Raw genomic sequence first — 14,079 nt, 5'->3', positions numbered from 1 at the left:
CAGGTCTCCCACATTGCAGACAGGTTCTTTACCAGCTGAGCCACAAGAGAAACCCAAGAATACTGGAGTGGGTAACCTATCTCTTCTCCAGGGGATCTTCCCAACCGAAGAATCGGACTGGGGTCTCCTGCGTTGCAGGCACATTCTTTACCAACTGAGCTATCAGAGAAGTGAAGTGAAGTGAAGTTGCTCAGTCGTGTCTGACTCTTTGCAACCCTGTGGACTGTAGCCTACCAGGCTTCTCTGTCCATGGGATTTTCCAAGCAAGAGTACTAGAGTGGGTTGCCATTTCCTTCTCCAGGGAATCTTTCCTATCCAGGGATTGAACCCAGGTCTCCCACATTGTAGGCAGACACTTGTCTGAGCCATTAGGGAAGTCTGAGCTATCAGAGAAGCCCTAGGTGAATATCATGGAGGCCCTAGATAGTAAATTCACACATGTATTTAAGGTATTCATGTACAAGGACTGCTCTAGATTCTGGAAAATCAGTGATGAGGAAACCAGACACAGTCCCTGCTCTCAGGAAGCTCAAATCATACAACAACACAAATGAGTACATAATTCCATGATGAGGTAGGGAAAAGAGCATGGTCCTTTAGGAGTATAAGAATCAGATGTAGATCAAGGTGTCAATGGAGGCTTCTCTGAAATGGTCACACACGTAGAGATCTGAAGGGTGGAAAGACCTGACTGGTAAAATTGGTAGAGGTGGGCTGATACCAAAATAGATTTGAGTTTTGAAAAGATACCTCTAGCTTCAGTGTAGAGACATATTAAATTCTGGGAGGTGAATTAGGAGAAGTGATGACTAGAATGGAGGCAGTAAAGAGAAAGGGACAGATATAAGAGGTACTCAAAATTTAGGTGGTAAAATTGGAAGGCATGCAGATTGATGATGTAAAACCTGCAGAGTTTAGGGACGAAGAGGTGTGAAAGGTGATTTTGCTTTCAGAGTTGCACAGGATGGCAACGTTCACTGCTGTTCAGAGGAGAGAAACCATGTTTGGTTTTAGACGTCTTGAGTTTCAGGATGTTTCTGTTCAGAGGGACCTAGAGAAGGCAGTATGGATACATGGATCTGGAACTTTGAGGATCCTGGGCCAAAGCTATAAATTTAGGATTTATTAGGTTGTTGATTATTGAGATTGTCTAAAAGAGAGTGAAGAATAAGAAGAGAAAGCAACTTAAACTGAGCCTTGAGGGAACTCCTGACTCCACTGGCTGAAGAGCCTGCAAAACGGAACAAAAGGAGGCAGCTGGGGAGAGGTTGTAGCCAATGGGAGGAGGTGCTGCAAAGAACCAAGGGAAGAGAGTGCACCGGGAGTATGTCATGCTGCCGAGAAGTTGAAATAAGATCGGGATATAAAGACATTAACAGTTCTCAACAACTGAGTTTTCTACATTAACATTTATAAAAATGTGCATTTTCTTTTTATTTAGGCACATCCACTATGCTGCTTGCTAGAGTAAACTGTGCAGATTGGTCTCATGTGTGTACCAAGCAAAATGTTACTGAATTTCCTGTTGTAAAGATGTACAAGGAAGGCCAGAACCCGGTATCTTACACTGGTATGCTGGGAACTGAAGACCTCTTAAAATTTATTCAACTGTAAGTATTCAGCTTCACCCTAAGATTTTTTAAGTTTTAGATATATTCAGCTCCCAATTCCCTTACTTATTTGACACACCTTGGATAGGTTAAGGAAGTATGAACACTGATGAGAAGAGCCTATCTATTACTTTTTAGCACTTTTGGGGAGATAGAAATTTTATTTAATGAGAATGATTTTTTTGTTTGTTTGTTTAGAATAGTGTTGTCTTTATTTTGTATTTGTATTTATTTTAGACAATCTCAATAATCTCAATAGTCAACAACAAAATAAAGACAAAATAAAGATGTTTATCCAATGGAATATACTAAATTCAGTATATATATATATATATATATTTTACAAGCTGAGAAGTATTTTTAAAAATTAATTTTGACTATATTCATCCAGCAACAGGATTTCATGCCCAGTGAACATTACGTCTGTCCAAGAAGCAGAAGAATATTTAAATGGGGAATTATATAAAGATCTAATCTCCTATTCTAGCATGTCAGTACTGGGACTGTTTAGTCCAACCATGACAAGAGGTAAGTGGAACTGAACATTTAAATTATATAATGTATAGTTGAAGGCTTGTTTACTTGTTTTCTTTTTAAAGAATTAATATCTTTTTAAATTAAAGAGAACTCAATTGTAGAGAATTTTGAAAATACAAAGAAGTTTGAAGAAAAATAAAAATCTTTCAAGTTGTTAAATTTTAATGTAATTTCTTCCCTCTTTTTTTGTGAACTTATGTGTTGAATATTAATATACATTTTAATGTAATTGGGCTAGTACTGTGTATTTAGGTTAGAATCTGCTGTTTTTATTTTTAACATTAGGTGGGTGCATTTTTCCATGTGATTAATATTCTTCAAAAACATCATGGCTGTATAATATTTGATTGGATGAATATACCGTAATTTATTTAACTGTTTACCAACAAAGAATTTCTTTTATTTCCTTTTTGCTTTGTATTGTAAAGAGTATTTTTATTTATGAGTCTTTGTGTAGGTTTTAGACTATTTAATAGCTATGGATTCCCAGTAGGTGAATAGCTGTGTCTTCTGTAAACTGTATATATGTTATTCATTTTTTTAAAAAAAAGGTTTTAGCATTTGTCTAAGAATTACTATGAGATTATTATATACTAAAGATATTAAGCTTTTGTCATTTTATTAATATTCCAATTATTTCCCCCAGCTTGTTGTTTGCTTTCTAGCTTTGCCTAGTAATTTTATAGGTAATAGTTAAAAATTTTTTTTAATTTATTGATTTTGAGATTTCTTCCATTGCTTTAGCTATAGAAAATCCGTATCATTCTGATCAGTTAATAGCTACCTGTCTCTTCTTGTTGCTTTACAGTATTTTCTTATGCTATATTGTCTTCTTGTTTTGAATATTCTTTTTTAAAATTTGTGAGTGATAAGACACAGATAACATGAAACTTAGCCTCTTAATCATTTATAAGTGTATAGTTAACTAGTATTAACTGTATTTCTCTTGTGTGCAAATTCTGATTTCCAGAACTTTTTCGTCTTACAAAATTGAAACTCTTTATATGTTAAAGAGCGACTCCCTTTCCCTATTTTCCTAGCGCTTGGCAAACACCATTTTCCTGTCCATTTCTATGAATTTGATTACTCTAGTACCTCATGAAAGCTAGATCATGTAGTGTTTGTCTTTTTCTGAATAGCTAATACATACATATATCTTTTTAAATGTTTTCTATTTTATCCACTTTACCTGTTGATACTTAGTCTATTTATTTTATAAAGCATGTTGACTATGATTGGGTTGTCTCTTTTTCTTTTTGACAATTTATCTTTTTTGCCTATTAACTCTTCTAAGTGAACTTCAGCCATTTACACATATTGTCTAAACTTATTCAAATTTTTGTTGCTTGTTTTATGCTTCATTGGTATTTCTTTTTAAAAAATAATTTGTTATATCTGATTGTTATTTGATTTGTTATTATTGATTTATAATGTTGTATTAATTTCAACTATACCTCCGAGTGACTCAGTTATACACATATATTTTTTTATATTCTTTTCCATTATGGTTTATCATAGGATACTGTAATAGTTCCCTGTGCTATACAGTAGAACCTTGTTGTTTATTCATCCTGTGTATAAAAGTTTGTATATGTTAATCCCAAACTCCCAATTCTTCCCTCCCTCACACTTCCCTCCTTGTCAACCACTAGTCTGTTCTGGTTTGTGAGGCTGTTTCTGTTTCGTAGATATTTCATTTATGTTGTATTTTAGATTCCACATATAAGTGATACCGTATGGTATTTGTCTTTCTCTTTCTGACTTACTTCACTGTCTGATAATCTCTAGGTCCATCTATGTTGCTGTAGATGGCATTAGTTCTTTCTTTTTCGTGGCTGAGTAGTATTCCATTCTATATGTATGTACCCCATCTTATTTATCGGTTCATCTGTTGATGGACATTTAAGTTGTTTCTGTCTTGGCTATTGTGAATAGTGCTTCTGTGAACACAGGGGTGCTTATGACCCTTCACATTTTAGTTTTGTCTGGTTTTATGCCTAGGAGTGGAATTACAGAATCATATGGCAACTCTATTTTTGTTTTTTTGAGCAACTTTCAAATACTGTTTTCCTGTAGTGGCTGCACCATTTTATATTCCCACCAACAGTATAACAATGTACCTTTTTCTTCACACCCTTTCCAACATTTATTATTTGTAGACTTTTCAATGATGGCCATTCTGACTGATGTGAGGTGGTACCTCATGGTAGTTTTGATTTGCATTTCTCTAATAATTAATGGTGATGAGCATCTTTTCATGTGCCTGTTGGCCCCTATATGTCTTCTTTGGAGAAATGTCTGTTTAGACCTTCTGCCCATTTTTTCAATTGGGTTGTTTGTTTTTTTGTTATTGAATTGTGTGAGCTGTTTGTGTATTTTGGAAATTAAGCCTTTATTGGTTGCATCCTTTACAGATATTTTTTCCCAGTTCATAGGTTGTTTTTTTTTAATTTTTGGTTTCTTTTCTATACAGAAGCTTGTAAGCTTTATTAGGTCATATTTATTTTTGCTTTTATTTCTATTTCCTTGGGAGACTAACCTAAGAAAACTAATTCATCTTATTTTTGATGCATTTCAAATGAATGCTTTTGCCTTCAGCTTTGATACAATGCTTGTACTAATAAGTTTAATTTGTTTGCTTTACATAGTATTGGCTTTCCATAGTATCATAAGCCCACCAGTGGACTTCCCTGATGGCTGAGATGGTAAAGAATCTGCCTGGAAGGCAGGAGCCCTGGGTTTGTTCCCTGGGTTGGGAAGATTCCCTGGAGAGTGGAATACCCACTCTAGTATTCTTACCAGGAGAATTCATGGACAGAGGAGCTTGGTGGGTCGCATGTGGTTGCAAAGAGTCAGACACAACTGAGCAATTAGAACTCTCTCTAAATTGTTGGCTATAGTGTTCTTTTAATATTACAACTTCTCTATACTTAAACTGCCTCTCTTTACTTTTTTTGTCCTTCCAAGGACTGTGTCTTTCAATAAGTTTTAAAGAGAGAGTCCACAGGGCATTTATTCTAACCAGTGGTGTTGCTTAGAATGTTATTCTCTTGGCTTTGGAGATGGATGGCCTCTTGACTGGGTAGCAAAAAGTGTTTTCATCACGTCAACTGAAAAAAAAAAGCACAATGTGAGAGTTGTGAGTTAAGTTTTATTTTGGGGGGGCAAAATGATTATAGCCTGGAGCCAACCTCTCCAATAGTTTTGAGGACCTGCTCTGAAGAGCTGAGCGGGGAGGCAGTATATATGTAATTGTGGGGAAGAGGATTACATGCAGTCAAGCACACGTTTTGACAGAAGACTGCTGCTAGTCACAAGGAGCAGATGTCTCTGTTAATGATTTTAGTGATGCTTTTCTAGACACAAAAAGATACAAGAAATTGGGTCCGTAAAATCTTCTGAAGATATCTATCTGAAGGCTTGTTCCGCCAGTTTTTCCCAGAGTGCAAAGTGCCTCATTCCTGATTTCCACCCCAAACTCTTTTCAGGGTGTGTTCAACTGAACACAACTAAAATGGTTGGTTACCTCATCCTTATAGAGGCAGATGGCAAGTAACAATGTTTAGTTGGCATTCTCATGCTGTTTCCATTTATGTAGCAAACTTCCTCTTTCATTTTTCTTTTATTTAAGATGAATTTCAAAATCTGAATGAAATATTTTAAGAATGTTTGTATGGGAAGAAGATCCCCAGTGTCCAGCATTATAATTGTATATAGTTGATACTATTAACTATTGATTCTTATTAAATTTTGCTTTCTAAAAATTGCTGTCTAGTATTTTTGCTTTCTACTTTGTCTTCAAAATTTAAAAAAAAAAAGAGCTCACTAGAAAGAAGAATAAGACTGTTAATGTGTGCCAGTGAGAGTGTAGGCACTCAGTTCCTTCTAGTTGCCTCGTTTTCTTACGTGTCTTTTCTAGTTTGGTATAGCACAGGCTAAAGAAAATGTTTTCATGGATTACTCATTTCTCATTAAATTTATGATTATAAATGAGTTCTCAGTGCTGCTTGCAGGTGGATCTTGCCACCCTAGTAAGTGGCTTTACTACAGTGTTTCTCAGTCTTGTGGAAAGCATGCATCATTTTTAAAGACAATCTGGTGATTACCCAGTGTTAATGATGTTGGTGCTCACATCACGAATATAGTACTGACTGCTAAGGGTCAGATCTTCTGGGTTCAGCATACCCAGACCTCTAGATGCTTTATGATTCAGTTCTTCCATCATTGTTTTTCTATTTGAACTGCTGTGAACATTTCATGCAGCCAGCCAAGGTATCATCTGACCTTTAGTTGGCAAGAATACATTTACAAAAGTCCATCTCTGCTCTTTTCTCATTAGTCTATAGCTGTTTAATTCAGACTTGCTTTTGGATTGTAAGATCCAGAATATGCTATTATTTATGAAAAGATATTCACAAAACCTACAGAGATAATAGTTCTTATTTTGAATATGCATATCCTAACAAATGGGACAAGACTAATACACAAATTAATCAAAATTCAAAAGTAACAAAAACACCTTACAGAAAATACAAGAAATAAAAAAAGATTCAAATCCCTCATAATTGTAGAACCCTAACACAGACACTGTCAGAGGACTAGAATTTCCAGTCTTCTGTCTTTTTCTATGCATATAGGTCCTTTTAGGTTTTGTGGTATAAGGCGTGCATCATTTCACATACCTGCTTGTCTTTCCAGGCTCCATATAGCACAGCTGCCTCCATTTACCTTGCCTTAGGAGTAGATTACGGAGAAGGCAATGGCACCCCACTCCAGTACTCTTGCCTGGAAAATCCCATGGTTGGAGGAGCCTGGTGGGCTGCAGTCCATGGGGTCGCTAAGAGTCAGACAAGACTGAGCAACTTCACTTTGACTTTTCACTTTCATGCATTGCAGAAGGAAATGGCAACCCACTCCAGTGTTCTTGCTTGGAGAATCCCAGAGACCGCAGAGCCTGGTGGGCTGCCATCTCTGGTGTCACACAGAGTCAGACACGACTGAAGTGACTTAGCAGCAGCAGCTAAGCAAATTATAGATAAAAAGGCAACAAATATTTATTTAACAAATCTGTATGATCAGAACCCTATAAATCTTATAAATTACAGTTGACCCTTGAAGACGAGGGAGTTTGGGTTGCTGACCCTTTGTGCGGTGAAAAATCTCCATGCTGCTGTCTCTGCCTTAAAAACAATGGGTTTGATAAATTATCTACCCAAGGGCAGGAAGCTCAGTTTGGGTAGAATTAGGACTCAAACCCTCCTTCTTTTGGTTCTACATATTTGCCGTCTCTGATTGAGATCTCCTCATCTCCAAGTTTATGGGGAACATAAACCTTTCCCCACACCTAGTTTAAATGTCTGTAAAATGAAAATACAGGTATTCTATTTATTGAAAAAAATTCATGTTTAAGTGGACTTGTGAATTCAAACTCAATGTTGTTCAAGGGTCAACTGTCCATTTAGAGTACATTTATTTTCAGAACATTACATTATGTACATTATGTATGTTGCGTTCTATTAACGTACATTTTTATAATAATCAAATGTCATGATAACACAGGTTTATTTTAGAACCAACAAGGTATGTAAGGTCTGCACTTGTTTAGTCACTCAGTCATGTCCAGCTCTTTGTGACCCCATGGACTGTAGCCCGCCAGGCTTCTCTGTCCATGGACTTCTCCAGGCAAGACTACTGGCATGGGTTGCCATTTCCTTCTCCAGAGAACCTTCCTTCCCCAGGAATTGAACCCACTTCTCCTGCTTTGGCAGGTGGATTCTTTACCACTGAACCACCAGGGAAGCTACAAGGTCTATACTGAAATGTATTTATAATTAATAATAAAGCACTATCGTCTATAAATCTGTTCATCAGTTGAATAGCACATATAACTTTAAAGCTTTCAGATTTTTATCTTGTTTGTATATTTATAGCGAAAGAAGAGTTCACTGAAGCAGGAAGCTACCTAAAAGGATATGTCACCACAGGAATTTATTCTGAAGAAGATGTTTTGAGACTGTAAGTGTATTATAATTTTAGGGAGGAGGAAGTTTGCAAAATAATGTATTACCTGTCTTCACATGATTTTTTTAAGGAAAATAGGGCAGCAACATAGCTAAATTTTTAATTTCATCCTGGGAAAATCTGTAAAGTACTATCTGGCTATTTAGAATTTTGACATACTCAAAATTCTTCTTTAGGCTAGAGCCCCCCATGAGGCAACATTGGCTTCATAACACTTCATTTTCCTAAGAAGTCTTTCCTCTTTGGATTCTGTTACCTGCAGTTTAAATTCTTCGTAGTTATAGTTTTTTGAGGAATTTTACATCTTGAGTGTCTGGGTTTTGATTTGCCATCAAGGTATGCGTAAAAATCAGAGTTTTTACATATTTCTCCCAGAGTTTTAGGTGACGAACCAATAGTTCTACTTACTTTTGTTATTGCAGACATACGGTGCTTTTTTTAGCCACTTAAGTTGCTTTATTTGTAGAATTTGGGCTCCTGTAAACTATCAAATATTTCAATTGCTGCAGAATGAATGAACTGAAAATTTAGACGTTATTAATACACATCACATTCTATACTAATGACTCATCTTCAGATGCACATGGAGTTGCTTGTGTTTCTTACCCTCTGACTATATTATTTCCAATTGTTATTTCTGAGCTTAATTAAATCTTTCATCCTGAACACTGGTGATGCATTTGATGATTGAGCTCCTGTTCTATCCAAGAAATCAGTGACTTTTGAAAAGTGAGTACCGAACCCTAGACTTTTAGGGAATATGAGATCTATTCAACTGACACATGGATAATCACCCACTGTCTTCTAGACCAGTAGTTTTCAGAGTATGTTTTGTTTATAACTGACTCATCCACTAAGAGCACCTTCCAGGTAATCTGAAGACTGGGCAGTAGAAAGCTCAGTCTTCAGATTTATACTTTGTTTTAGCATGAATTACGTTTTTACATGATATAAATGTTACTATATCACTGGTAATTTCACACAGGCATATTTCACACAGGCATTTTTTCCTGTTTAGGGATTTTCTTTTAGGTTTAGTTAGCAAAAGTAGTGGTAGGAGAAAGCAGATTTCAGGTTCTCTTTCAATGGAGAGAGCTCAGACTCTGTATCTGGAATACCTCAGTGTGAATTCTGTCTCTGCTATTTATCACTCTTTCATCATCTGTAAAATGAGGATTATAGGGCCATTCTGAGGGTTAAATAAAAACGTAACTAGAAGCACCTGATATAGTGCCTGGCAAATATAGGCCTATTCTCATAAATGCCTATCTCCTTGCTCAACAGTTTGGTGAGCAGTCCAAAAAGTTAAGAACCATTCAGTGTGTTCCTAGTCCTGTTTAGACATTTTCTTGATGAGTAAATTGTCTAGAAAAAGAAAAATCTGGCTAGATTAGTATCTGTTGTTTTCTTCTAATCTAGGTTGTCAAGGCTCTCGAACTTGCTCAGCCTCACATAACAGCTAAGTTTGCCTGGAAATGTTTTTTTTTTTTTTTTTTTCTTAGTAGGGCTTCCCGTTTGTTGCCTCCATTGTGACTTCTTTGCCTAACTGTTCATGTTTTTGATGACTTGCTGTATTTTGGTTGGGAATTTTAATACTCCGTTTCTCCACAGGTCAAGTAAATATACCGTAACTCTTCCAGCCCTGCTGCTTGCCAGACACAAAGAAGGCAAAATAGAGAGCATTCCATTAGTTAATGTCCATGTGCAAGACATAGTTCAAATAATAACAAATGCATCACTGGAAACATTTGTGAGTATATAATAAGGATGTTGTTTGAAATAAAATCTAGAGCAGTTAAAGATAGTGTAAAAAACTGTGTATGTTTTAATACATGGTTTTCCATCTTTTGTTGGCACAGAGCATGATGTTTGGTGAGCTTTAGAGTCAATGGGTTGTTCTGTTTCATTATTCACCCATCATGCATATAGCTTCTTTAATCTACTGCCAAAAGTTTACATGTCTTTGGATTATTTTTCTTGCTGAGATGCTTGTGGCTAATGGCCAGTTGAAGTACTCCATCTGGGCTGAAACTGGGCATGAAGCAAGTCTGGATTCCAGAGAGCGGCATGCTAGGCTTGCAGTCCTCGCTTGCCTCCTTGCTGGCTGTGTGTAAGCGTCTCTCCACATGCGTCAAGTGGTTGTTGTAAGGGCTGAGCGAGAATGGGCGTTCAGTGCCCCGTGCACAGCGTTTGCTGCTGCTGCTGACCCCGTAGACGGCGGCTCCTGGTAAACACTCCGCAGATGTTAGCTAGCATTGCTTACATTGTTGGAGAGAAAAATATGTTTTATCAAAGTCCTCTTCTGATGCCTGCTTTGTATAATAGTGGATTTAAAGGCACAACAGATGTAACCTGCATTTCTTGATTTTGATCGTTTTGCATTAATACTAAACACAGCTAGAACATTATAAATTGATGCTTTTCTACATTTCTAAAGTGACATGGGAGCAATGTTATCAACTATAAATACTGAATGAATATCCTCTTGTTGTTGTCTTTTGTCATGATGATCTAAACAATATTACATTTTAGGCTAAAGAATGTGTTCTTTAAGTCATTTTGTGGCCTCAGTCCCACTAACTCCCCTTCCCTAATTAAACTTACAGTTTATAATTAAGTCATTAAAATTTTTAGGATGCGGTTTTCTAAATTATTTATTAAAGTAACATTTTTGTTTTTAATGATTTTATTAAATGACTCTCTCTGTAGCACATCCATAGTGTAATGTTTTTGGAATTTTTATAAGATGTTAGCTTTTTTTCTCAGATAATACAGACAACTATAAAGAGGAAAATTAGAATAAATCATAACTTCTTTTACCAAGCTTAAATTTAGGGATATATTTTCCCAAACTTAAAAAAAATTCCATGAGTGCTGTTGTTAAATTTCCTAATGCTGCTTTGTGTTAGAGTTTTTAAGTCGAGAGCTATATACAGCTGTACTGTATACAGTAGCTAGGTAGGAGTAAGCTATCTTCTGGCCTACCCTTAGGTACTAGAAAGACTCCCTCTGGATAGGAAAGATCATAGGATGGCCAAATGGTAAACATTTTTTATATAAATCCAACTTTTATTTTAATGAAACTGATGACAAATTAGTCCAGGTAAATAATGCTTATAGTTGGAAAAGGCAATGGCACCCCACTCCAGTACTCTTGCATGGAAAATCCCATGGACGGAGGAGCCTGGTGGGCTGCAGTCCATGGGGTCGCTAAGAGTCGGACACAACTGAGCGACTTCACTTTCACTTTTCACTTTCATGCATTGGAGAAGGATATGGCAACCCACTCCAGTGTTCTTGCCTGGAGAATCCCAGGGACGGCGGAGCCTGGTAGGCTGCCATCTATGGGGTCGCACAGAGTCGGACACGACTGAAGTGACTTAGCAGTAGCGGCAGCAGTTAGTTAAATGTTAGTTGCTCAGTCATGTCCAACTCTTTATGACCTCATGGATTGTATGTAGCCCACCAGGTTCCTCTGTCCATGGGATTTTGCAGGCAAGAATACTGGACTGGGTTGCCATACCCTCCTCCAGGGGATCTTCCCAACCCAGGGATTGAACCTGCATCTCTTATGTCTCCTGATAGGCAGGCAGGTTCTTTACCACTAGCGCCACCTGGGAAGCCCAGAGAATGACATGTATACCATCTATGTAATGGCTCACAAATTCATATGGCCAACACAGACCTTGGGCCTGCTCTCCAGGTTCCTATATACAGTTGTCTACTTGACAGTTTGTCTTGAATATCTTTGAAAGTGAAAGTGGTACTCGCTCAGTTGTGTCTGACTCTTCATGACCCCCCCCCCCCGCCAGGCTCCTCTGTAGTTTTTCAGGTGAGAATATTGGAACTCTCCAGGCAAGAACACTGGAGTGGTAACCATTCCATTCTCCAGGGGATCTTCTCAACCCAGGGATTGAACCTGGGTTTCCTGCACTGAAGGCAGATACTTTACCATCAGAGTCATCAGGGAAGCCCCAGATCATAGCCAATTACATGCTAATTAATTACATAGTTATTACAATTAAGCAATAGTATATTTAAAGCTGTCACACTTAGAACTATTTGTTGGGTTATATGTTTAGCACTTTTCTCAAATACATTGAGTTCATTTTTGTGCTTTTATTATAAATAAGAATATGGGAACACACATAATTATAGTTTCTTATATAGTCAAATAGCCAACAGTCATCTTCCAGTAACCACATTTGATGACCTTTTCCTTTTCTCTGAGTAGCCTCTTGAGTAGCAATCAAAAACCCTTGATTGTGCTATTCCTTTTTAAGATTCTCTCTTTTGGCTTTTGCAGTTCCGTCCTCTCCAGGTATACCTTCAACTGTCTTGCCACTCTCGAATTACATCTTCAACCATTTTTTCTTCTTTTGCTACATTCATTCTTTGGGAGACTTGGTATCTATACCCATAACTTATATGGGTCATTATACCAGCTGATGAATCCTAACTTTTGAGTTTCTAACCTTAACTAAACTCGCATAACTCTTAAGTCTTTCTTTCCTGACAGTAAAGAGCAGTGCCTGCCACTACTGGCCTATCTTTCCACAAATTCATACTCTAGTTAGTCATCTAAAACAGGCCTGACCATGTGACTTGTTTGGGACAAAATCTCAGTATTCCTGGGAGCTAGAAAACCTCTCTAGTCGTTTTCCCACGTGGTCTTACAGCCATATTTGCTTCTGGCCTGCCTAAGTCTGGGACACTTCACTATCGCTGTTCCCCAGATACTCTGTGTGCCTAACACCTGTCTGCACTCCCATTCACCTCTCTGCTCCCTGTATCTGGAATCCCCGCTCTAGCACACACTTCAGTCTCTCAAGGTCTTTTTCCTTATCCAAGGCCCGGGTCAAATATCACTTCCTAAAATCACCCATGAGCTCCCCTACCTTGTTTTTTAGTTTTAATTTAGAGGCAGTAGGCTTCCTTATTTATGCTCAGTCACATCAGTCGTGTTGGACTCTTTACAACCCTATGGACTGTAGCCCACCAGGCTCTTCTGTCCATGGGATTTTCTAGGCAAGAATACTGGAGAGGGTTGCCATGCCCTCCTTCGGGGGAACTTCCCAACCCAGGGGTCGAACTGTGTCTCCTGCATTTCAGGCTGATTCTTTACCACTGAGCCACTGGGGTCTTCTTCCTGTCATACATTAAAATTTTTTCTTGGATCACAGCAGTTTGCACACTTGTCTCCTTCTCTAAACTATGAACTCTTTGAGGGCAGAGTAAGCATCTTCTTTTTGATTCAGTATCCAGCATAAGGGGCTCCCCAGGTGGTGCACTGGCAAAGAATCTGCCTGCCGATGCAGGAGACATGGGTTTGATCCTTGTGTCAAGAAGATCCCCCCTGGCGTCTGCTCCAGTATTCTTGCCTGGAAAATCCCATGGGCAGAGGAGCCTGACAGGTTATGGTCCATGGGATCACAAAGAGTCGGACACACCCAAGCAACTGAGCTCACACGCATGCACCCACCCAGCATAAGATCTTAAAATTCTCAATAAGTTTTTGAATTGAGCTGTGATGGCTCTATCACACCATATCCATCAAATCTGTTCTGCTGGTTTGATAAGATCTGTCAGTTTTTAACTCATGTAGAAGAGAAATGACGATAGTTAACATAACACAACATGGGGGAGTTTGGAGCAAAGGGGACCTAAGATTTAAATCATGAAAGAGGAAGGTGTGAGAAGAGGATTTTGAGTGGTCAAAGAGAAAAAGTTCAAAGAAAAATGAAAACTGGCAGAGGAAAGTGGCTTTGAGAACTAAGTAGGAAGAAGTATGTGACAGAGTTTGGTATTTGAGGGTGAATTGGAGGTGGTTGGCACCATAAAAAAATTGTTCATTTGGATTTCTAGTGTGATCCAGTGAAATGGCATACTGGTAAACAAAATCCCTGGGTGC

General features: G+C 37.8%; 1 protein-coding gene across 2 annotated transcripts in view; it reads left to right on the top strand.

Annotated features, from left to right (window-relative positions):
* Window positions 1–14,079, top strand: part of TXNDC16 (thioredoxin domain containing 16) — a 90,675-nt gene that overhangs the window by 65,502 nt on the left and 11,094 nt on the right. For both annotated transcript variants that reach the window (XM_040225863.1, XM_040225862.1), the window contains exons 15-18: window positions 1,442–1,610; window positions 2,002–2,138; window positions 8,078–8,162; window positions 9,780–9,918. In XM_040225863.1, coding sequence (XP_040081797.1) covers window positions 1,442–1,610; window positions 2,002–2,138; window positions 8,078–8,162; window positions 9,780–9,918 — 530 coding nt within the window. The remainder of the gene's footprint in view (window positions 1–1,441; window positions 1,611–2,001; window positions 2,139–8,077; window positions 8,163–9,779; window positions 9,919–14,079) is intronic.

The sequence above is a fragment of the Oryx dammah genome, unplaced genomic scaffold (assembly GCF_014754425.2).
Source record: "Oryx dammah isolate SB20612 unplaced genomic scaffold, SCBI_Odam_1.1 HiC_scaffold_26, whole genome shotgun sequence".
Taxonomy (NCBI): domain Eukaryota; kingdom Metazoa; phylum Chordata; class Mammalia; order Artiodactyla; family Bovidae; genus Oryx; species Oryx dammah.
Note: the sequence above shows the minus strand (reverse complement) of the source record. Positions and strands in the feature narration are given on the sequence as shown.